This window comes from Orcinus orca, chromosome 3 (genome assembly GCF_937001465.1).
Source record: "Orcinus orca chromosome 3, mOrcOrc1.1, whole genome shotgun sequence".
NCBI classification, from domain to species: Eukaryota; Metazoa; Chordata; class Mammalia; order Artiodactyla; family Delphinidae; genus Orcinus; species Orcinus orca.
The window spans coordinates 132456769-132481846 of record NC_064561.1 but is presented as its reverse complement, the minus strand read 5'-3'; the positions used below and the strand labels follow the sequence as shown (position 1 = coordinate 132481846).

Sequence of the window (25078 nt, the reverse complement as noted above, 5' to 3'; positions counted from 1 at the left end):
ATTGAAACTTATGGGGGAGAAGACTGACCTAGCGTCTGAGTCACAAACGATGAATAATCCAGTTTGGCACGAGTGTGAGATCTGTGGAGTGAGACTTGGAAGGTGAACCTGGAAAGATATGGAGCCTTGCATGCCAGGCTAAGAATGTTGGCCTTTATCTTACTGATTTGTTAGAGAGTAGCATGATCAAAGCAGTATTTCTGGAAGATTAATCTGGTATGGGGATACAGGATAAATTGGAAGGGCTGGACTTTAAGCTAGGAAATCATTTAGTGAGCTATTGCCATAATCTTATTGGTGATGGGGACCAGAGGCAGGGGAGCAGAAATTAACATGGAAAAGAAGCAGTGAATGGGAAAGTTACACGAAGGAAAAATCAACAAGACGATGACTGACTGGCTATGGAGGGAATTCTGAGAGCTGGAGCATTGTCTGCTTCCTACGTACGCAAAACAACATGGCTCAGGCTTCCTTTGCCAGTGGTGAACTGAAGAGTTCCTTACCGCCTGCTCCTGCATTAGGCATCTAATGGAATTAGTACAATTAATCTTCATCCAAGTGATATCATATGCAATATTGTGCTTTGAAATTATGAACTACAATAGTTGGAAGAAAACATCAAGGGGACACTGTTTTAAAAATTTCTCCTTTGTCTCTCTTCCCTGCCACCTGCTTCATGAACATCATATGCTGAATCCTTATATTAGATACCAGCATAATTGTTAATCTATTTATGTTTTTTTCTTTATGAAAACCACTCAAGGAAAAAAACAGTACAACAGTAACAGTAAGAATAGCAAGAAACACCAATTGTGCTTCATACTCTCTGCCATTTTACTCTATTTGAGAAGACCTCTTAACTTCCCTTGTTGATCACCCATATTTCCATGGGCATGAACAGGCTGAGCTATGGAAATCACTCAGTGTTTTTATTTATGGCCTATTCCACAGCTTTGAAATTAAGTTTACATCTGGTGTTAGTAGATATTCATTACCTTTCTAAAATGCCATTTAAAAAACTGATTGCTTGGGGACTAGATGGCAAAGAAGGGGACATTTCACACTCAGATGGTTGACCCTGTTCATAAAATGCTACATTTAGACAGGCTCCTGTATTTATGGGTTTACTGCTACGTCTACAAGTGGGCCGGGCTAACTCTCCTGGGCTCCTTTGCACCTTTCTGATTTAAAACAATTGTTATCTTGTTTCTAGAGTAAAGCTTTTGTGTTCTGCGAAAATAATATGCATGTTGACAGCAAGACATAAATAATGAACCATCTAAAGCGACATTCCATCTAGCTAACGCAATTTGAGGATTATTTATATTGGATTTTTTTTTTTAAACACAACAAATGGAAAGAGGAGAAGAGGCAACCTACTAGAAATGAAAAACTAAGTAGTAAACAAGTTGTTCTTCACAAAGAACTTCCTGCAACGTATGCCTGTGAGGCTCAGAAATCGTTCAGTCCTAGAAGTCGTAAGCCAAGTCTTCTCCGAGGTGCTTTTCTTTCCCCCAAAGAAGTCATAACAAGTATATATATATATATATATATATATATATATATATATATATATATATATAGATCTATAATGCCTTTCTGTTGGGGAAATGAAAGTACTTTCAAAACAATCTCATAACATTGCGATGGAGGAAACGATGGCAGGTTTTATATTACCCCCATCATACAGGTGATGGAAGCCCTGATAAATGGAGTTGGTGACAAAGTCACAAATAGACGCTAGGCTTTCTGATGTACAGCTAGGACTTCAGTAGTTAAATGAAAAATATGTTTCTGTTTTGCTCAGTCCTTTCTCATCTTGCAGAGAGAACCTTTCTTGTCAGTTTTAACCCTTCCTCATTCCTACACAGACATGTATTCCCCTCGCCCCCAAAAGATAGGGCTCTTGACTCAGATTTTAAATTTGAATCTCATACTACAAAATGATATCATAGTCAATAAGTGCTAAGATCAAAAAAAAAAATTAGTTGGAGGGTACCCCCCCTTCCCAACAACAGCTTTATGATCATAAACAAATGGACTATATGTTTGGGTAGTATAGTAGCTCATTACTGTTTGAGGATCACATGCCCCTTTGGAAATCCGATAAAAGCTATAGATGACCCCCGAGAAAGATGCACAGCCACAATTACAAGGTCTCCTGAAACCAGTACCTTCTTCAGTGGGTTCATGAATGGTCTACATAAGAATCCAATATACAGATCTTCCTTTACCTACGATGGGGTTATGTCCTGATAAACCCATCATAAATTGAAAATATTCTAAGTTGGAAATGCATTTAATACACCTAAACTACAAACATCAGAGCTTAGCCTAGCCTCCTTTAAACATGCTCAGAGCACTTACGTTAGCCTACAGTTGGGCAAAATCATCTAACACTAACCCTATCTTATAATAAAGTATTGAATATCTCATGTAATTTCTTGAATATTGTACAGAAAGTGAAAAACAGAAAGTTTATATGGGTACAGAATGGCCGTGAGTGCATCGGTTGTTTCCCCTTGTGATTGCATGGCTGATTGGGAGGGAGGTGCCCAGGATCACCAGAGAGTATAGCCTGGGAAAAGATCAAAATTCAAAATTTGACATATGGTTTCTACTGAAAGCGTATCGCTTTTGCACCATCGTGAAGCTGAAAAATTGTAAGTCGAACCATCATAAGTTGAGGACCATCTGTCATAACTCAAGAGAGAGACTTTGGATTAAATCCTAGCCCCACCTTACTGAGTGACTTTGAGAAAAACTATTTAATTTCTCAACACCAAATTTTTATCTATAAATGGAGACAGTACCATTGAATTGGGTTATGGAGGAAATTAAATACATAATGCATATAAAGCATTTGGCACAGTGTCTGGCACATAGAGTGTGTTCAGTATGTGATAATTCTTTCCCCTTATGAGATATTTAGCAGGGAAATGACTGATGTTGGGAGCAAGCATCCTGAAGCTGATACTCAGGCCCACTTCAACCTGATGGCTGAGAACATTACGCCAGGGGGCAGGTTAGCGTAATTAATCAAGGGCAGGAGCCTTTCAAAGCCTAAATCATTCTAGTTTACCCTGTTAGCCAAATCTTTTGACACTCCTTCTACATTATGTTGGTTCCCCATGGTGTGAATCCCATCTTCCCAGGATAGAATGCAAAGCCCCAATGTTTCTCAGTTTCCTTTGCCTCCAGGGAGCATGTGACTTAGGTTCTGCTAATCAGATGCACATACAGAGATATGGATACTGGAGTGATTTATGTGAGGAAGCAGGTGGGGTGCAGGGCATCTATTTTGCATGCACAGATGGTGGGAGTGGCGCTGTAGTTCTGGAATCACCAGGAGCAGCAATTCCCTCCCCAGCCAGTTCTACATTGGGGTTCTGGGGATTGTTTCTGGAAGCTCACTCCACAGCCTGTTTCTTTAGTTCTTCCAAAGACTCTGTGAGGATTCTAATATCTTTTAATAAATCATTTCCTACTTTAACCACATAGAATTGATTCTGTGGTTGGCAATGAAGAACCCTGAGTTGGGGGCTTCCCTGGTGGCACAGTGGTTGAGAGTCCGCCTGCCGATGCAGGGGACACGGGTTCGTGCCCCGGTCCAGGAAGATCCCACATGCCACAGAGCGGCTGGGCCCGTGCGCTATGGCCGCTGAGCCTGCGCGTCCGGAGCCTGTGCTCCACAACGGGAGAGGCCACAACAGTAAGAGGCCCGCGTACCGCAAAACAAAAACAAAAAAAAAACCCTGAGTTGTACGATGCTGAAACATCCCATTATCTCATGTCATCTTCCTCCCTGACACCACGATTCCCTTGCATTAATTATGCAACATGGTTAAGTGTAATAAAGGGTCCTAACATTCTTATATAAGAATGCAGTTTCTGTAAGAATGAGGCTTTCTATAAATAAGGGTACAGACTCTTCCCACCCTGTGTAGGGTCCTGAGTGGTGTCCTTGGGTTGCTAGCAGGGAGGTTCTTGTAGCCTTTCCTGCCTTGCCAGCAGCCTGGACCAGCAAGTAGTCATAAATGTTCCTCAAGTGTTCCTTCTACCTTATTCACATCACATGCAGGCCGTTCTTATTAGTTTGGCTGTTTTAGGAAGCCAAATAGTTGGTAAGGAACTTCGGTGAGCAGGACAGTAACAGTGGTAGTTTGAGCTAAAGATTTTTATGCAATTATTATTTTTATTAAAATGAAGGTCTCTTCAGGAATGAGGCCACATTATTACATAAACAGATTGTTTTCCTCCTAGACTTTTTTTGGGTTCATCAACCTACACAAGTCTTGGACTGAGCAAACTTTAGATTAACATAGAGTTTTAATAAAGCTGGTTTAAAGTCATTGTGGCAATTGTTTTATCCATTCATTCAATAATTATTTATCATGAGCTACTCTATGTCAGACATTGTGCTAGGTGTTAGCACAAATAAGGCGCTAGATAAATGTTTGGTTTGCTTTTGCCCTCAAGCCTCTCGTAACCTAGTAGGAAGACAGACAATTCCAACATAGTCTGTGCTGAGATTTCTTTCTGCCATAACTTGAAATGTCTTTTTTTCTGTAAGTGTACTCTTTTTTCTCAAGTATTTGACCCTCCAGTAAGGGAGACCCCTTCTTCTGCCTGAAACATTAACAATTTCCTTAAGTTTGACCCTTATTGAGGTCAGGAATACATCTTTTAGTATCACTAATAGCTTTTGGATGGCATTCAGATGTCTGCTTCCCACCTGGATTGGGTGATCAGTGGATTTAGGTCAGCACACCTGTATTTCTTAGAGTTTCTTGGTGTCAAGGAATCGCTGATTTTAGCTAATTCAATAAGAAGGAAGTGTTATTGGTAACTCAGAGAATCAAAGTAAAAGCCAGAGATTAAGACTTGGAAAAGTACTGGAACCACAGCAACTCTAGGTCTAGTTAACGGGAGCTAATAGATAGCTTTGTCCAGACATTGCTGTCCTTGTATTACTCTTCTCAAGATTCAAAATCCAAGGATAGCCCACTCCTGGAATGACAAGACTATCAAAAGGAGATAGGCAATTCCTTAAAAATAAATTGGGATGCTCGTATCAAAAGGAGGCAGAATGGAATCAGGGCAGCCAAGTACCATATGTGTCTACCACTATGTTTACGCTCCAAGTATATGGTCCCATGGCACGCACTGTGGACATTTCTCTGGTTGTAGCATCGATGTTGTTACTTAGTGTTGTACCCTGTCCCAACCACCCCAAACTAGTCCACTTGATGAGGGCAAGACAGGAAAAAATTATTTTCCTTGAGTAAGGAGAAAGGAGGCAGGGAGGAATTGGGCCATTGAGGGTGGCCCAATTATTTTTCTCAACTTTGGCTACCATTCAGCTAGGGACTTTTGCTTTTCAACATTTTATTTTGAACTAATTTTAAATTTATGGAAAAGTTGCAACAGTAGTACAAAGATTTCCTTACTATCCCTTACCCTGCTTCCTCTAATGATAAGATTTTATATAACCGTAGTATAGTTGTCAAGTGTAGGTGTTAACATTGGTCCAATATTATTAACCGAACTGCAGACTTGATTCAAATTTCACCATTTTCCCCCCACTAATGTCCTTTTTGTTGTTCCAGGATCCTACCCAAGATCCCACATTTTATTTAGTTGTCACTTCTTAGTTTCTGTAACAGTTCATCACACTTTCCTTATCTTTCATCACCTTGATACGTTTGAAGAGTCCTGATCAGTAATTCTGAACAATATCCCTCAATTTGGATTTGTCATGTTTTCTTGTGATTGGTGTTAGGTTATGCATTTTTGGGGGGGTCAAGAACATCACAAAATACAACATTGTAAATCAACTATACTCCAATAAAATTTTTTAAAAAAGAATGTCATGGGCTTCCCTGGTGGCACAGTGGTTGAGAGTCCGCCTGCTGATGCAGGGGACGCGGGTTCGTGCCCGGGTCCGGGAAGATCCCGCATGCCGCGGAGCGGCTGGGTCTGTGAGCCATGGCCGCTGAGCCTGCGCTTCCGGAGCCTGTGCTCTGCAACGGGAGACGCCACAACAGTGAGAGGCCCGCGTACCGCAAAAAAAAAAAAAAGAAAGAATGTCATAAAAATAATGATGTACTTCATAGCATGGGGCTCAGGATGTTGATATGTCTTATTACCAGTGTTATTTATATGGTTAGGTTGGTGTCTGTTGGGTTTCTGTACGGTAAAGTGACTATCTTTCACTTTATACTGGTTGGTTTCTTATTGCTAAGTATCGTGGTAGAAGTACTTCGAGTCTACGAAAATCCTTTTCCTCAAACTCTTGCTGGCTAATGTGAGCACACAGTTTTGGATCTTGTCTGCTACATTTATTTTTGTGGTGTTTGCCTAGTGGTGATTCTTATTTCCCTCTTTCTTTCTACATCTGTTAACTAGAATTCTATTGTGAAGAAGAGTTATCTCTGTTCCTCCATTTACTTTCTTATTTCAATATTTATATGAGTTTGGATTCACGATTATTGATTTTATTCTATGGTTTAAGACCAACATTATCATGATTTATTTTGTTGCTTTAGCCTGGAACCTGTGTTCTGCCGACAAGGTCCTATCTTTTTTTGAGCAATTCCTTAGTTTGTGGCACCATGAATTGTTCCAGGCTTATCTTGTATTTCCCCACCTTGGCCCAAAGATCGACCACTTCCCACCTAGAGAACTTGTTAAATCCTGGTGTTCAGAACCCCAACCCAAACCAGTTAAATCAGAAAATCTTGAGGGTGGGACCAAAGGGTCAATAATTTTTAAAGTTCCACAGGTGATTCTAATATACAGCCACGTGTGAGAACCAAACTAAAGCAGTGCTTTTCTAACTGTAATGTGGATATGAAGTCCCTGGGAATCTTGTTAAAATTCTGATAGAGTGGGTCTGGGGCGGGGACTGAGACTCTGCATTTCTAACAAGTTCCTGGGTCAGCTTAGTGGCAAAACACACTTTGAGGGGAAAGGGACTGGAAGACTATCTCCTCAAGTACAAAAATCCTTAAACATTACCTCTGGGGCTGCAAGCTGGCTTATGATTGTGGAAAGAGTTGCTACTTGCTAGGTTACGATTCCGCATCATTTTATTTTCTAATTAGTTGGAGTGAGCGGTAGAAGGAACTACTTGCCATGCAGTGTAGACAGAGTCAAGGAGGTTGCTCTGTGAATTGAAAATGGAAAGTGGAACCGATTGATTCTGAAAGTAAACCGCTATAATGAATAAAAATGAGTAAATGGGTTTGCATGTCTTCTATTTCCTAAATAGGCGAAGAGACCTGAATAAATCTTTTTGAAAAATGAAGAATGATAATAAAAGAACATTTCATGCTGAAAGCATAACAAAAAAATCCCAGATGTGAGTATCCATCTTATCCATCTTGGAAAGGCAAATGCAAAAGATTGGAGTCTTCTGTGGGAAATGGGTCACCATTTTGAATGTTGTTTAAACAGAATCCTCCAGGGAACGTTATCCTGCGTTCTTTTTGTGTATTAGCTCAGTTTTTCCAGCTGTTTTCAGAACATGCATATTCCTGTCCATCTGCTAAGCTGCTTTGGTCTCCCCAAGGTGGTTGTTTAAGAACAAAGAGGTCCAGAGAGACACAGGCTGCGATCCATGAAGCTCTTTCTAGTCACTTTCTGCAGAGCCACGCACGCATATTTGCCTCACAAAACAGCTCTCTGATCTTCAAATTAGGATCATCTTCAGTAATCCTCAAGCTTTCATACACTTGATACACGATTGGGGTATTCCTTAAAAATGCAGGTCCCCAAACCTTTGGCTGAGGCCAGGGAACAAACACCTTGTTCCCCTGCCTGTATCCTGGCCATATGAAGCAAGGGCTCCACATACGGCACGTGGAGAAATATTCACCTGAGAGATCAGATCAGCAGCATCCTCTTGTTTGGTCCATTACAGGCTTATTTTAACTTGTTAATATAACTTAGTTTCCCATCCTTCTCAACATGTAGGTTAGAGACTCCAACAGAAGCAAATCAGGATATTATTCTTCCTCCCCTGTCCTTTTCAACTATCACTGAAGAAATTCTTCTACTTCCTTCTGAAACCTTGTACTGTAACCTTTCCTTTCCTAGACCCTCAAACACAAACAGGAGGTTGAGATGCTACGAGAGCTTTTCCTTCCAGCTAGATAGTCAGGAACTCTCATGGTCTATACCATGCTACACCCTCTGGTATAAATAAAAAACCCCAGTCGAGGCCACCTCAATGGCCACATTTTTATTGATGTTTACTTTGTCACAAAATTGTACTTTATTGGTCACGGGGCATCAGGCAAACCTATTATTAATAATGAAAATTTTAAAACCTACCAAAGGTGAATAATATCTTTATAATCCAAAGAACATATGATATTTAGGATTTTGGGGGATATTGAATATGAACATATTCACTTGTAATTTTACAAAAATCTTCATTCTGAATTTACAATGTTCTAATTTTACATATGTAAGAAAGAAGGACAATTGACTTCAAGTTTATCAAGTGCTAACTTGGGAGAAAGGTCATGACACTGGGAATAGACTAAATGTGTGATGACGTGTCCTCGAAAATCCTCCATCTCGTAGAGACAGGGCTTGACACTGACATTCACACTTGGCCTCACCCACACAGCAGAGACTGGCAGAGACAACAGGCACTCCCAGAGGCAATGTCTCCCATCACTTGAGAGAGCACAGAGAACTGACGCCAGTGTCCAATCACAAGACAAAATGAACATGCAGTGCCTGGGTTGCTTGTCCCTGAGCCAAACGCTTGAGAGCACATCTAGTAGAACGTGTGGACCCTGATTACCCTGGAATAGGCTGACCTTATCCTTCCCAGTCTATAGGCTGATCTGGTTCTCTCATGTGAAGCTACAGTATTGGCTTCCCAGGAGTAACAGACTAAGTTGTTTTTATTTTTCTGGCTCTTGCCTACAGTGACACAGCAGGAAAAAAGCCATGCTTTTATGCTTATCTCTGGTCCCAAAGTCTCCAACATTAGGGATATTTATGAGAAGTTCCCTTGGAGGGGTGCTTTTCTGGCCACTGACGATGGTATTTATAATTTAATTAATAAGATAAGAAACATGCACTGTAGGGTTTCAATCAAAACTGGTCTAGTGGTTTGGCCATACCCCAACATTTGTCCATAGGTCTAATTGGGATACCTTTGGGGAACTATCCTGACCTTCTGATCATCTCCTATTTATAGAGTCATCCTTTGAGTTTGCACAGTTCTGGTCTGGAAGCTCTCTGCCTGAAACATAGTCATATTTTCCTCATGGGTCAGCAAAGGAGATGATTAAGTACATTGCTTTCAACTGCATGTGTCAAAGTGGAGTGTGAAATTCATTTAGCTGATCACAACTAGTATTTTTATTTTCAATAAAATATCATAAAAATTCCAGTCTTATAGAAGGGTAAGTACTATTTCATGGAATTTTATTTATATTTGTATGTATGTACATGTGTCATGAGTTGCAATGTAGAATATATCTTTCTTTTTTTGTAGTACGTGGGCCTCTCACTGTTGTGGCCTCTCCTGTTGCGGAGCACAGGCTCCGGATGCGCAGGCTCAGCGGCCATGGCTCACAGGCCTAGCCGCTCTGCGGCATGTGGGATCTTCCCGGACTGGGGCACGAACCCGTGTCCCTTCCATCGGCAGGCGGACTCTCAACCACTGCCCCACCAGGGAAGCCCCTAAAATATATCTCTTATTTGAGGTTGAGGTTTAAAAAGTTCAGGAAATACTGATCTATTACTTGACTTTGATCTGTAGGGGTTAAGAGCATGAATGCTGGGGCCAAATTGCTCAACTATCACTTGCTAGCTGTGTGACTTTAGGAAAATTACCTGACTTCTCTGTGCCATTTCACACATTTCGCATATGTAATATGAGAATAATAATGGTGGCTACCTTATAGGGTTGATATGGGATTAAGAAAACTAATATTTGTCAAGTGTTTAAAACCTTGCCTGGCATACACTAAGTGCCTTATAAATGTTTGTGGGGAAAAATATCAGTTCTGCAAGTATCCTTTTATATCCTTTTACACATTAATCAAGACAACGAAGTCCCTGCCCTATGGATATTTGTAGTTTAATATATATATGTACTTGAAAAAGTTGTCTGTTCTGAGTGGCAATATATTGGAATGTTTAAGAAAGTGCCTCGGACCAGACTGCTGTGTTCAAATCACAGTTCTACCACTCATTTGCTGTGTGACCTTTGGCAAGTTATTTGACCTTGCAGATCCTCAGTTTCTTAATCTATAAAGTGGGGCTAATAGACTCTATCTCATAAGGCTGTTGCCAGGATTAAATGAAAATACCCATAGATGCTTTCGGAGGAAGCAACAATAGCTATTATCATTCTTCCTGTTAGCAATTCAGATCATGTCTTGCTTCTTTTCTGATGTACTGAAAAGTACCACTCCTCCTCTTTAATGTGAATGACTTGCTTAAGTCATCATTTTACTTCAGCTGTGGTGAATCAACCACATAGGGGCTCAGATAAAGACCAATACTCCTGACTAGCAAAGCAATTGTGCAGCCCAAGATCGGATTCAGACTGCCCCACTGTGCTCTCTCTATAGCCTTGCTCTCATAACTAGTCAGTTTACTAGAACTGTTCTTTTGCCTCAGCAGGTCTTCACAGCCCCTCAGATAATTCTGAAGTGTCACAATGGAAGCCTGACAGCCAGAGCTGTTTTGCAGTATGGCTGTCTATGGCAATGGGGTCACATTATATTTCCTTCCCCCTCATCTTGGGGAGGGAAACTGATCAGGACAAAGCTTTCTGTCCAATATGATGAAGCACTTTGTATGATGTGTCACTTATATGTAGATATGGTGATAGCATAAAAGGACTCATTAGCTGAAGGGGCTTTCAACTCGAGTCCTCCACTTCTTAAGGATGTTTGGCAAGGCTGTTCTGACAAGGAGAAATCTAAGATTCTTGAGGACTCCTGAGCTTGAGGACCTAATTGTTTTCCTATGACTCTTTCCTCTTCTCCTGTGGCACATTGTTAGTGTAGCACTACCATAGCTTTTGAAAATTAATAATGGAACTATATTATGCAGCATCAATCTCTTGCTTGACCATAGGCTCCTCCAGGGCAGGGGACCTGACTTATACATCTTTGTATCCCCTGCAAGCACCAGGCACACATCTCAATCAACGTCTGTGGAATTGAATCTGGTTGAATTTAGATCCCAGGTCACAGTGCCAGAGCTCACAGTAGGACTGGAGCTGAAGGCAAGGAATCATTTATTTCCCACTGCTGAGTTGACTGCTGGCTTCTGAGATATCCAAGTCACCCCATCACGCTGAAGGCCACCCAGAGAGGGCCTTAAGGTGATTCTATTGGTGCCCTTAGTGAAAGTTCTTTCTCCTAGTTCTTAGAGGTAAGGAAAATGAAGCAACCAGTCCTGCATCTTGTTGGTTTACAAGCCAGGGCTAGGAGAAAGTAAAGTGGAAATGTGATCTCTTTTCATCCTATGCTTAGCTGATGTGGAAAGACAGGCAATGGTGGGCCAGCAGCCCTCTCAAATTCAGTTTTGTCTAGTATCTGGCACAGTGCTGGGCATATTCTTGGTCCTAATTAAATACAGGGGCATAATTTGTCATTTTCCTTCCTTTCAAAAGGTACACGTCTTTGACTTAACTTTTTAATTTACAAACAGAAATAAAGACAGAAAATCGTCTTTTGAAAACTCTCCATGTGTCTAAGCCAGGCAGTCTGCTGAAGCTTTAAATATATTTGTTCTAATTCTGCTCATAGGGAGACAAGACAGATATGACTGTCTCCATTTCCAGTTGAGAACACTGACGCCCAGGGAGCTTAAGTGGAGAATCCGGGATCGGAGATCAGCTCGGTTTGGATGCACTCACTGTACCATGAAGTTTTCCCCTTTCTCCTCCAGCACGCTGGTGGGTGCGTGCATGTGTGTGACTGTGTGTGTGTGTTTCCTTTTACCCTTAAAGCCCAGCTACTTCTCCTTCTGGTCAGTTTCCTGGATTCCACTTTTTGGAAACGAAGTCCAGCTCTTGTCCAAGGTCTCACTGCCCTCTCGGCCATCTTCCCCTGGCGTTCCCAGGACCGCCAGCCGCTCCGTGGCTAAATTCAGAGTACCAGGCTTAGGCTCCGATTCCGGGCTCCATTCCCACCCTCCCAGGGCAGGTGCCTCGTCCCGGCCCCCAGGACCCCGACTCTGCAGCCGGAGCCTCGGCCCCGCCTCCCCTACCTGACGCAGGTGCGCCTGGGGCGCCGTAGCCTCCGCCCACCGGCGTGCCTGCTCTGCCATTGGTTCTCCCGGCTGCCCGTCTCTTTCGCTGGCCCCGCTCGGTCCCGGAGGGGTAGGTTTTACTGGAGAAGCCGCAGTCCCGGCGGCTCGGGCGCTGCGCAGAGTGCGGACCCGCGCTGGCATGTCCCCGCGCGCGGGAGCCCCAGTCGACCGCCGGGTGCGGGCGGCTGCTAACTTGGCTGCAGGCTCCGGCGGCCCGGCCGCGGCCATGTAGTTGCCGGCGGAGCTCTCTGCAGCCCGGGAGCGGCAGCGAGAGCGAGCAGGAGCCCAGCAGTTCGAGGCTTTCCCCGGAGGCGCTGAGTGCGTGCCGCGCCCTCGCCGGCCCTTGGGCCGCACTTTGGGCCCGAGAGGGAAATGGGGGAGAAAGTTTCGGAGGTGCTGGAGCCAGTGCTCCGCGGCTGCAGCGGCCACAGTGCCCGGACTCTCGCCCCTGCGGCGGCTGCCGCGTCCTCGCCGGGAGCTTCCTCTGCCGAGTCCTCATCGGGCTCAGAAACTCTGTCGGAGGAAGGGGAGCCCAGCTTCTCTCGCGAGCACCCGCCGCCGCCGCCGCCGCCGCCGCCGGGCGGCGCTCGGCCGCCCGCCGCGTGGGCTCCCGCGCGCTTGGTGCCAGAGCGTGGAGTCCCCGCGCGGCCGCCGCAGCCGCCGCTGCCCGGAGGAACCGCGCCCCCCGCGCCCCGGGGCAGCAGCGCGTCCCAGGAAGAGCAGGATGAGGAGGTGGGCCCGCCTTCCCTCCCCCCCCCACCGCCCCTCTGGTCCAGGCTGCCAGGCGACCGCAGCTCTCCATCCCGCACGCGGGTGGTGGGCAGCGCGTGCTGGGGCCTGGAGAGGGAGAGGGACCCCAGATGCTGTGCCCCGAGCCCTGGGTAATGACAGGAGCTTCCCTGTGGGTCACCGGTTTCCCCATGGCTGTTACCTGTGTGTGTGTGTGCGTGTGCGCGTGTGTGTGTGCGCGCGTGTGCGTGCGTGTACATGTGCTGCCTGATAGTGTGCTTCTCCAGTGTCAAAGCAGCAAACTCCGTCGATCAGGATCTGCTCCTTTGGGTCTGTGAATGGACGTGAGCTGGACGCCTGGCTTGTCCCCACAACTGAGACCTCGTTTTCCGAAGTGGGCGTTGCTTCCAACCGTAGCGCTTGGGCAGAGGGGGGAGTGTGGTGAAGGGACGGTTGTGAGAGGAGAGTGGGTGTGTTGGAGGTGGGGGACGGCTGGCAGCGGTACCCGCGAAGTTGCGCGGCGGAGTTTCGGTTGCATTGGCCCCGGCGTCCCCCGCGGATGGTTTTGGCTGGTCCCGCGGCGTCGGTCCTCCGGCCCTCGGCCGGCGGCGCTGACTTGCGCTTCTACATCTCCGATTTGGACTTGTTCCGGGGTGTCCAGGTGCGTGCTGGTCGCCAGACTGAATGGGGAACGTGCCCCCTTCTTCGGGGGACTGCGTCCATCCTGGTTTCTTGGAAGAATATTCGTGCAAAACTTGGGGGTCGCGTCCTGACACATTGAAACTATGACTTGGTGTCCTCTCGCCTGTTTTCTCTGGCTTTTTTCTGCTTTTGGAGGACAGTTAAGGAAGCATAAGGTTCTTGGTGTCTTTGATTGGTTGCTTTGGACGTTTCTTGAGGGGAAGTCATCTTGATCAGGGAAAGGCCATAAATAAAACATCACCCTAACAGAGCCTCCTTGTGAAGTTAATTCCTCAGTGCCAGTGTGGTGTTTTCTTCCTCTCTGATGGGGTTAGTTTTAGTAATTGTCTCTGTCCGTCAGAAGATGCAAGCTGAGGCCAGTGCTCTGACAGTAGCCCCCTGGGACCCCAGCCTGGAGGCATAGACTGGATCTGGCGCAAAGTGAGGGGAGTCAAGTCCTAGCCTGGCAGAGATGGAGCAAGCCCTAGTGGTGGCCCAAGCCTCTGGCAGTAACCAGAACCCATTCCCCAGTGCCCGGAGGAACGCGAGGATCCTGGACAGGTGCCTGGAGATTTGCTTTCTAGAACTGTCTCTGCTTCTGAATTGTGAGATCTTGGATGAGCTGATTCCTCTGAGGTCAGTTTAATAATCTGTAAAATGAGGGGTATGACCAGTGAACTTCAAGGTAAAGTTTATTTCCACACGAACCCTCCCCTGATCAGGAATTTAGGATGGATCCAAAGTGCAGGTTGATCCTAGGGACAGGGTGCCAGGAGTTAAGCTGAGCATCACACCCACCACAGAGTTACCTGACCAAACCCCCAGACTAAACCAGTGTTCTCAGTGGTTGCATCTCCCTTTGAAAGATGCCATGCATGTGCTGGCGTACTTACCGAGATGAGCACACTGGTCACTGGGCTGTAGGGGATATGACCCAACGTAATGATTTACCACTAGATTCTAATATAGTGTTGCCATCGGTAGAGAAGATGGTAGAGTTAGTTGCCCTATGTTTTCTGCGTAGCTAGGAGGGTACTTCATGATACATAACATGGTCTTGCAGATCCCAGGTGGGGGAAGTCAGGAACTTCTCACTTTTGATCCCAATCCTGTAGCTGATTTATTGCCTGGCCTCAGGGTGACAGTGTTTTATTTTCTTGGAAGTGGATGTAAAGATAGCTTATTACACAGGCACTGCAGTGAGGAATGGTTGATTGAAACACATATTGGAAAGTGGAATGACTAAATAACATTGGTCAGTATTTGTGAAATCTCAGAATTGGATGTAAAGTGATACAGTATTGCAATTTATTGTGTAACTTAACCTGTGGCAGGGGATGCTGGAAATTGTCCAGGAGTGGAAATCTTGACCTTCTCTGAGAATTTTAAAGAGAAACTAAAACTGTGGAGTAGAGAAGTTATAGCCTTGGTGAGAGGGGTTGAAGTCCAGTGTACATTTTCTGGCTCTTACACTGGTGCCAGTATGGTGCAGGGGTTCTTAGCCTTTGAGAGAGTGTTTTGGGTCTCTTTGAGAACCTAATGAACGCTCTCCCTCCTCTCCTCAGAAAATGGGCACCACTATAAATACCATTCTAGCAGATTCAGTGAGGAACACTGGTTACACACTCTCAGTTTGGTGGAAAGACCTGGGTTTGATTCCCGCCTCTGCCACCTTAACTAGATGTGAGATGTGGACCACTCAGCTGATGTAAGGCCTGATTTTTCCCCTCTTAAATGGGAATAATAGCAATAGGGTCATTAGGCATTTTATACATGCCACCTAGTTTAATCCTAGTATAGTATCTAACATTTAGCATGGAGTGCTAAGTAAATATTAATTTTTCAAGTTCATTTGTGATTAAAAATGTTGTGAAAGGAGGTACAAGTTTGGGCTGGCTTATTTTATTTATGCATAATTAATCTGCTCCCTACTTTCAGAGAACCTGAGGCCTTGTCTATACTGTTTATTACCACTTTTTTAGTATTAGCTGGGAAACAGTTTTTATCTGGATCAGGTTGCATTATGGGAAGGCACTGTTAGCATAGTGTTAGTTATACGGTAGCAAGGCACCGAGTAGAAAGCCTTGAGGGAAACCCATAAAATGGAAGGAGGTTCATTTAGATTTAAAAATTGTTAGGTCTGGCTTGGGAGACTCATTGTCTTCCAGTTTTTTTTTCAGTAAGTTACTGCATCAATTTTTAAAAAGCAGCAAAATTCAATTTCCTAGTGTATTATTGCAGTGCTAATTTTTTGGGCACCCTTGTTGAAGCTGCTTGCATATACTACTAATGTCAACAGTGTTTGACCTATTTCATATTTTATCTTACTGTCAATATTTGTGTAAACTTACAAAGTCTCATAGACTTAAATCAGCCCTTTAAGCTTTTGGTGTCTTAAAAACAATACTTTACCATGGCAGTGATTGTAGTTTTTATGTACTTAATAATCAAACACACGAGAGAGATAGTGCATGGTTTTTTGTTTAAATAAAGTGCATCTCACTTAACCCCTGATAACTCAAGCCTGTGGATTTGGGGGTCTCTGCAAGTTGAGGGTAATGGACTGTGTTTCGGATAGTCATAATGATCTGGATTGGAGGAGTGTCCCTCTAACATTTCTGAGATTTGCTCTTAGGCGCTCTGCCCTGTCCCTTCTCAAATCACCTTCTGATAACTCTCATAAAGTACTCAGTGCCGTTTGCTGTGTGTCGATGAACTTATAAGGGCAGGAATTTTGTCTTTGTGTGTTTAGCACAGTGCTTCTAATATATTAGTAGGGGCTCAGTACATATATGTTGAATGAAAGAGGAAAAATACATCTTTGAAAACGGTTGCACATTTGACTGAAGGGTGACCATCTGTGTATTGTTTTGTCTGTTGTGAATTATGCTTAAACCTCTAGATCTCTTATCAAAAAAGCCTCCTAAATCACAGTGAAAATATTATGAGCAGTTTTTCCAGGTAAATTTTGAAGAAAGTCAAATCAGTGAGGATCCACTCACAATGCCTGTGCAAGACTTGAGTATTTACTCTGCTTTTTACTGTGTGTGTTAGAACTTGAAACTTTCAGAGATTCTTAGAATGGCAGAAAAAAGGCTTATTAGCTAAAAGGATTTTCAACTCAATATAAAGCGTCTAATTTTTTTTTTTTTTTTTTTTTGTGGTGCGCGGGCCTCTCACTGTTGTGGCCTCTCCCGTTGCGGAGCACAGGCTCCGGACACGCAGGCTCAGCGGCCATGGCTCACGGGTCTAGCCGCTCTGCGGCATGTGGGATCTTCAGAGACCGGGGCACGAACCCGTGTCCCCTGCATTGGCAGGCGGACTCTCAACTACTGAGCCACCAGGGAAGCCCTAGTCATCCATTTTATCTACATAAGTGTATACATGTCAATAGCAATCGCCCAATTCATCACACCACCACACCGCGGGTTTCCCCCCTTGGTGACCATACGTTTGTTCTCTACATCTGTGTCTCAATTTCTGCCCTGCAAACCGGTTCATCTGTACCATTTTTCTAGGTTCCACGTACATGTGTTAATATATGATATTTGTTTTTCTCTTTCTGACTTACTTCACTCTGTATGACAGTCTCTAGATCCATCCACGTCTCAACAAATGACCCAATTTCGTTCCTTTTTATGGCTGAGTAAAATTCCATTGTATATATATACCACATCTTCTTTATCCATTCGTCTATTGATGGGCATTTAGGTTGCTTCCATGACCTGGCTATTGTAAATAGTGCTGCAATGAACATTGGGGTGCATGTGTCTTTTTGAATTATGGTTTTCTCTGGGTATATGCCCAGTAGTGGGATTGCTGGATCATATGGTAATCTATGTTTAGTTTTTTAAGGAAACTCCATACTGTTCTCCATAGTGGCTGTATCAATTTACATTCCCACCAACAGTGCAAGAGGGTTCCCTTTTCTCCACACCCTCGCCAGCATTTGTTGTTTGTAGATTTTCTGATGATGCCTATTCTAACTGCTGTGAGGTGATACCTCATTGTAGTTTTGATTTGCATTTCTCTAATAATTAGTGCTGTTGAGCAGCTTTTCATGTGCTTCTTGGCCATCTGTATGTCTTCTTTGGAGAAATGTTTATTTAGGTCTTCTGCCCATTTTTGGATTGGGTTGTTTCTTTTTTTAATATTGAGCTGCATGAGCTGTTTATATATTTTGGAGATTAATCCTTTGTCTGTTGATTCATTTGCAAATATTTTCTGCCATTCTGAGGGTTGTCTTTTAATCCTGTTTATGGTTTCCTTTGCTGTACAAAAGCTTTTAAGTTTCATTAGGTCCCATTTGTTTATTTTTGTTTTTATTTCCGTTACTCTAGGGGCTGGATCAAAAAAGATCTTGCTGTGATTTATGTCAAAGAGTGTTCTTCCTATGTTTTCCTCTAGGAGTTTTATACTGTCTGGTCTTACATTTAGGACTCTAATCCATTTTGAGTTTGTTTTTGTGTATGGTGTTAGGGAGTGTTCTAATTTCATTCATTTACATGTAGCCATCCAGTTTTCCCAGCACACTTATTGAAGAGACTGTCTTTTCTCCATTGTATATCTTTGCCTCCTTTGTCATAGATTAGTTGACCATAGGTGTGTGGGTTTATCTCTGGCCTTTCTATCTTGTTCCATTGATCTATATTTCTGTTTTTGTGCCAGTACCATATTGTCTTGATTACTGTAGCTTTGTAGTATAGTCTGAAGTCAGGGAGCCTGATTCCTCCAGCTCCGCTTTTTTCCCTCAAGACTGCTTTGGCTGTTCGGGTCTTTTGTGTCTCCATACAAATTTTAAGATTTTTTGTTCTAGTTCTGTAAAAAATGCCATTGGTAATTCGATAGGGCTTGCATTGAATCTGTAGATTGCTTTGAGTAGTATAGTCATTTTCACAATATTGATTCTTCCAATTCAAGAACATGGTATATCTCTCCATCTGTTGGTATCATCTTTAATTTCTTTCATCAGTGTCTTATAGTTTTATGCATACAGGTCTTTTGTCTCCCTAGCTAGGTTTATTCCTAGGTATTTTAGTCTTTTTGTTGCAATGATAAATGGGAGTGTTTCCTTAATTTCTCTTTCAGATTTTTCATCATTAGTATATAGGAATGCAAGAGATTTCTGTGCATTAATTTTGTATCCTGCAACTTTACCAAATTCATTGATTAGCTCTAGTAGTTTTCTGGTGACGTCTTTAGGATTCTCTATGTATAGTATCATGTCATGTGCAAACAGTGACAGTTTTACTTCTTCTTTTCCAATTTGTATTCCTTTTATTTCTTTTTCTTCTCTGATTGCCGTGGCTAGGACTTCCAAAACTATGTTGAATAATAGTGGTGAGAATGGACATCCTTTTCTTGTTCCTGATCTTAAAGGAAATGCTTTCAGTTTTTCACCATTGAGAATGATGTTTGCTGTGGGTTTGTCATATATGGCCTTTATTATGTTGAGGTAGGTTCCCTCTATGCCCACTTTGTGGAGAGTTTTTATCATAAATGGGTGTTGAATTTTGTCAAAAGCTTTTTCTGCATCTATTGAGATGATCATACGGTTTTTATTTTTCTAATTTGTTAATATGTTGTATCACATTGATTGATTTGTGTATATTGAAGAATCCTTGCATCCCTGGGATAAATCCCACTTGATCATGGTGTGTGATCCTCTTAACGTGTTGTTGGATTCTGTTTGCTAATATTTTGTTGAGGATTTTTGCATCTATATTCATCAGTGATATTGGTCTGTAATTTTCTTTTTTTGTAGTATCTTTGTCTGGTTTTGGTATCAGTGTGGTGGTGGCCTCATAGAATGAGTTTGGGAGTGTCCCTTCCTCCACAATTTCTTGGAAGAGTTTTAGAAGGATGGGTGTTAGCTCTTCTCTAAATGTTTGATAGAATTCACCTCTGAAGCCATCTGGTCCTAGACTTTATTTGTTGGAAGATTTTTCATCACAGTTTCAATTTCATTACTTGTGATTGATCTGTTCATATTTTCTATTTCTTCCTGGTTCAGTCTTGGATGGTTATACCTTTCTAAGAATTTGTCCATTTCTTCCAGGTTGTCCATTTTATTGGCATAGAGTTGCTTGTAGTAGTCTCTAAGGATGCACTGTATTTCTGCAGTGTCTGTTGTAACTTCTCCTTTTTCATTTCTAATTTTATTGATTTGAGTCCTCTCCCTCTTTTTCTTGATGAGTCTGGCTAATGGTTTATCAATTTTGTTTATCTTCTCAAAGAACCAGCTTCTAGTTTTATTGATCTTTGCTATTGTTTTCTTTTTCATTTATTTCTGCTCTGATCTTTATGATTTCTTTCCTTCTGCTGACTTTGCGTTTTGTTTGTCCTTCTTCCTCTAGTTCCTTTAGGTGTACAGTTAGATTGTTTATTTGAGACTTTTCTTGTTTCTTGAGGTAGGCTTGTATAGCTATAAACTTCCCTCTTAGAACTGCTTTTGCTGCATCCCATAGGTTTTGGATCATCGTGTTTTTATTGTCATTTGTCTCTAGGTTTTTTTTGATTTTCTCATTGATTTCTTCAGTGATCTCTTGGTTATTTAGTAGTGTATTGTTTAGCCTCCATGTGTTTGTGTTTTTTACTTTTTTTCCCTTGTAATTCATTTCTAATCTCTTAGCATTGTGGTCAGAAAAGATGCTTGATATGATTTCAGTTTTCTTAAATTTTCTGAGGCTTGATTTATGACCCAAGATGTGATCTATCCTGGAGAATGTTCCGTGCGCACTTGAGAAGAACGTGTAATCTGCTGTTTTTGGATGGAATGTCCTATAAATATCAATTAAATCTATCTGGTCTCTTGTATCATTTAAAGCTTGTGTTTCCTTATTAATTTTCCGTTTGGATGATCTGTCCATTGGTGTAAGTGAGGTGTAAGTCCCCACTATTATTATTATTATTTTTTGTCTATCAATCTAATCATTTTATTTTTATTTATTTATTTATTTATTTACATCTTTATTGGAGTATAATTGCTTTACAATGGTGTGTTATTTTCTGCTTTATAACAGAGTGAAGCAGTTATACATATACATATGTTCCCATATCTCTTCCCTCTTGCATCTCCCGCCCTCTCACCCTCCCTATCCCACCCCTCTAGGTGGTCACAAAGCACCGAGCTGATTTCCCTGTGTTATGCGGCTGCTTCCCACTAGCTATCTATTTTACATTTGGTAGTGTATGTATGTCCATGCCACTCTCTCACTTTGTCACAGCTTCACCTTCCCCATATCCTCAAGTCCATTCTCTAGTAGGTCTGTTTCTTTATTCCTGTCTTACCCCTAGGTTCTTCAGGACATTTTTTTCCCCTTAAATTCCATATATATGTATTAGCATACGGTATTTGTCTTTCTCTTTCTGACTCACTTCACTCTGTATGACAGACTCTAGGTCCATCCTCCTCATTACAAATAGCTCAATTTCATTTCTTTTTATGGCTGAGTAATATTCCATTGTATATATGTGCCACTTCTTCTTTATCCATTCATCCAATGATGGACACTTAGGTTGTTTCCATCTCCTGGCTATTGTAAATAGAGCTGCAATGAACATTTTGGTACATGACTCTTTATGAATTATTGTTTTCTCAAGGTATATGCCCAGTAGTGGGATTGCTGGGTCATATGGTAGTTCCATCGTTAGTTTTTAAAGGAACCTCCGTACTGTTCTCCAGAGTGGCTGTATCAATTTACATTCCCACCAACAGTGAAAGAGGGTTGCCTTTGCTCCATACCCTCTCCAGCATTTATTGTTTGTAGACTTTTTGATGATGGCCATTCTGAGTGGTGTGAGATGATACCTCATTGTAGTTTTGATTTGCATTTCTCTAATGATTAATGATGTTGAGCGTCCTTTCATGTGTTTGTTAGCAATCTGTATATCTTCTTTGGAGAAATGCCTATTTAGGTCTTCTGTGCATTTTTGGATTGGGTTGTTTGTTTTTTTGTTATTGAGCTGCATGAGCTGCTTGTAAATTTTGGAGATTAATCCTTTGTCAGTTGCTTCATTTGCAAATATTTTGTCCCATTCTGAGGGTTGACTTTTGGTCTTGTTTATGGTTTCCTTTGCTGTGCAAAAGGTTTTAAGTTTCATTAGGTCCCATTTGTTTATTTTTGTTTTAATTTCCATTTCTCTAGGAGGTGGGTCAAAAAGGATCTTGCTGTGATTTATGTCATAGAGTGTTCTGCCTATGTTTTCCTCTAAGAGTTTGATAGTTTCTGGCCTTACATGTAGGTCTTTAATCCATTTTGAGCTTATTTTTGTGTATGATGTTAGGGAGTGATCTAATCTCATACTTTTACATGTACCTGTCCAGTTTTACCAGCACCACTTATTGAAGAGACTGTCCTTTCTCCACTGTACATTCCTGCCTCCTTTATCAAAGATATGGTGACCATATGTGCGTGGGTTTATCTCTGAGCTTTCTATCCTGTTCCACTGATCTATCTTTCTGTTTTTGTGCCAGTACCATACTGTCTTGATTACTGTAGCTTTGTAGTATAGTCTGAAGTCAGGGAGCCTGATTCCTCCAGATATGTTTTTCGTTCTCAAGATTGCTTTGGCTATTCGGGGTCTTTTGTGTTTCCATACAAATTGTGAAATTTTTTGTTGTAGTTCTGTGAAAAATGCCAGTGGTAGTTTGATAGGGATTGCATTGAATCTGTAGATTACTTTGGGTAGTAGAGTCATTTTTACAATGTTGATTCTTCCAGTCCAAGAACATGGTGTATCTCTTCATCTATTTGTATCATTTTTAATTTCTTTCATCAGTATCTTATAATTTTCTGCATACAGGTCTTTTGCCTCCTTAGGTAGATTTATTCCTAGATATTTTATTCTTTTTGTTGCAATGGTAAATGGGAGTGTTTTCTTGATTTCACTTTCAGATTTTTCATCATTAGTGTATAGGAATGCCAGAGATTTCTGTGCATTAATTTTGTATCCTGCTACTTTACCAAATTCATTGAGTAGCTCTAGTAGTTTTCTGGTAGCATTTTTAGGATTCTCTATGTATAGTATCATGTCATCTGCAAACAGTGACAGCTATACTTCTTCTTTTCCGATTTGGATTCCTTTTATTTCCTTTTGTTCTCTGATTGCTGTGGCTAAAACTTCCAAAACTATGTTAAATAAGAGTGGTGAGAGTGGACAACCTTGTCTTTTTCCTGATCTTAGTGGAAATGCTTTCAGTTTTTCACCATTGAGGACGATGTTGGCTGTAGATTTGTCATATGTGGCCTTTCTTATGTTGAGGAAAGTTCCCTCTATGCCTACTTTCTGCAGGGCTTTTATCAAAAATGGGTGTTGAATTTTGTTGAAAGCTTTCTCTGCATCTATTGAGATGATCATATGGTTTTTCTCCTTCAATTTGTTAATATGGTGTATCATGTTGATTGATTTGTGTATTTTGAAGAATTCTTGCATTCCTGGAATAAACCCCACTTGATCATGGTATATGATCCTTGTAATGTGCTGTTGGATTCTGTTTGCTAGCATTTTGTTGAGGATTTTTGCATCTATGTTTATCAGTGATATTGGTCTGTAGTTTTATTTCTTTGTGACATCCTTGTCTGGTTTTGGTGTCAGGGTGATGGTGGCCTTGTAGAGTGAGTTTGGGAGTGTTCCTCCCTCTGCTATATATTTTTTTCATTTTTTATTTTATTTTTTTGCTGTACACGGGCCTCTCACTGTTGTGGCCTCTCCCGCTGCAGAGCACAGGCTCCGGATGCGCAGGCCCAGCGGCCATGGCTCACGGGCCCAGCCGCTCCGTGGCATGTGGGATCTTCCCAGACCGAGGCACGAACCCGTGTCCCCTGCATCAGCGGGCGGACTCTCAACCACTGTGCCACCAGGGAAGCCCCCTCTGTTATATTTTGGAAGAGTTTGAGAAAGATAGGTGTTAGCTCTTCTCTAAATGTTTGATAGAATTCGCCTGTGAAGCTGTCTGGTCCTGGACTTTTGTTTGTTGGAAGAGGTTTAATCACAATTTCAGTTTCAGTGCTTGTGATTGGTCTGCTCATTATTTCTATTTCTTCCTGATTCAGTCTTGGCAGGTTGTGCATTTTTAAGAATTTGTCCATTTCTTCCAGGTTGTCCATTTTATTGGCATAGAGTTGCTTGTAGTAATCTCTCATGATCTTTTGTATTTCTGCAGTGTCAGTTGTTACTTCTCCTTATTCATTTCTAATTCTATTGATCTGAGTCTTCTCTCTTTTTATCTTGATGAGTCTGCTAGTGGTTTATCAATTTTGTTTATCTTCTCAGAGAACCAGCTTTTAGTTTTATTGATCTTTGCTATGGTTTCCTTCATTTCTTTTTCATTTATTTCTGATCTGATCTTTATGATTTCTTTCCTTCTGCTAACTTTGGGTTTTTTTGTTCTTCTTTCTCTAATTGCTTTAGGTGCAAGGTTAGGTTGTTTATTTGAGATTTCTCCTGTTTCTTAAGGTAGGATTGTATTGCTATAAACTTCCCTCTTAGAACTGCTTTTGCTGCATCCCATAGGTTTTGGGTTGTCATGTCTCCATTGTCATTTGTTTCTAGGTATTTTTTGATTTCCTCTTTGATTTCTTCAGTGATCACTTCGTTATTAAGTAGTGTATTGCTTTGCCTCCATGTGTTTTTATTTTTTACGGATCTTTCCCCCCCCACTATATTGTGTTACTGTTGATTTCCTCTTTTATGGCTGTTAGCAGTTGCCTTATGTATTGAGGTGCTCCTGTGTTGGGTGCGTATATATTTATAATTGTTATATCTTCTTCTTGGATTGATCCCTTGATCATTATGTAGTATCCTTCCTTGTCTCCTGTAATATTCTTTATTTTAAAGTCTATTTTATCTGATATGAGTATTGCTACTCCAGCTTTCTTTTGATTTCCATTTGCATGGAATATCTTTTTCCACCCCCTCACTTTCAGTCTGTATGTGTCTCTAGGTCTGACGTGGGTCTCTTGTAGACAGCATATATATGGGTCTTGCTTTTGTATCCATTCAGCAAGCTTGTGTCTTTTGGTTGGAGCGTTTAATCCATTTACGTTTAATGTAATTATTGATATGTGTGTTCCTATGACTACTTTCTTAATTGTTTTCGCTTTGTTTTTGTAGGTTCTTTTCTTCTCTTGTGTCTCCCACTTAGAGAAGTTCCTTTAGCATTTGTTGTAGAGCTGGTTTGGTGGTGCTGAATTCTCTTAGCTTTTGTTTGTCTGTAAAGCTTTTGATTTCTCCATCGAATCTGAATGAGATCCTTGCTGGGTAGAGTAATCTTGGTTGTAGGTTCTTCCCTTTCATCAGTTTAAGTATATCATGCCACTCTCTTCTGGCTTGTAGAGTTTCTTCCAAGAAATTAGCTGTTAACCTTATG

The 25078-nt window shown here is 41.9% G+C and overlaps 1 protein-coding gene across 7 annotated transcripts in view; it reads left to right on the top strand.

The window, feature by feature from the left end:
• Window positions 1-12554: 12554 nt before the first annotated feature.
• Window positions 12555-25078, top strand: part of MAST4 (microtubule associated serine/threonine kinase family member 4) — a 575337-nt gene continuing 562813 nt past the window's right edge. For 3 of the 7 annotated variants that reach the window (XM_004270764.4, XM_049707892.1, XM_049707891.1), the window contains exon 1: window positions 12577-13029. In XM_004270764.4, the coding sequence (XP_004270812.1) occupies window positions 12670-13029 (360 nt within the window). In that variant the 5' untranslated portion in view covers window positions 12577-12669. Of the gene's footprint in view, window positions 13030-25078 lie in introns of all 7 variants that reach the window. The other 4 variants (XM_049707896.1, XM_049707889.1, XM_049707893.1 and 1 more) reach the window with 4 other exon arrangements.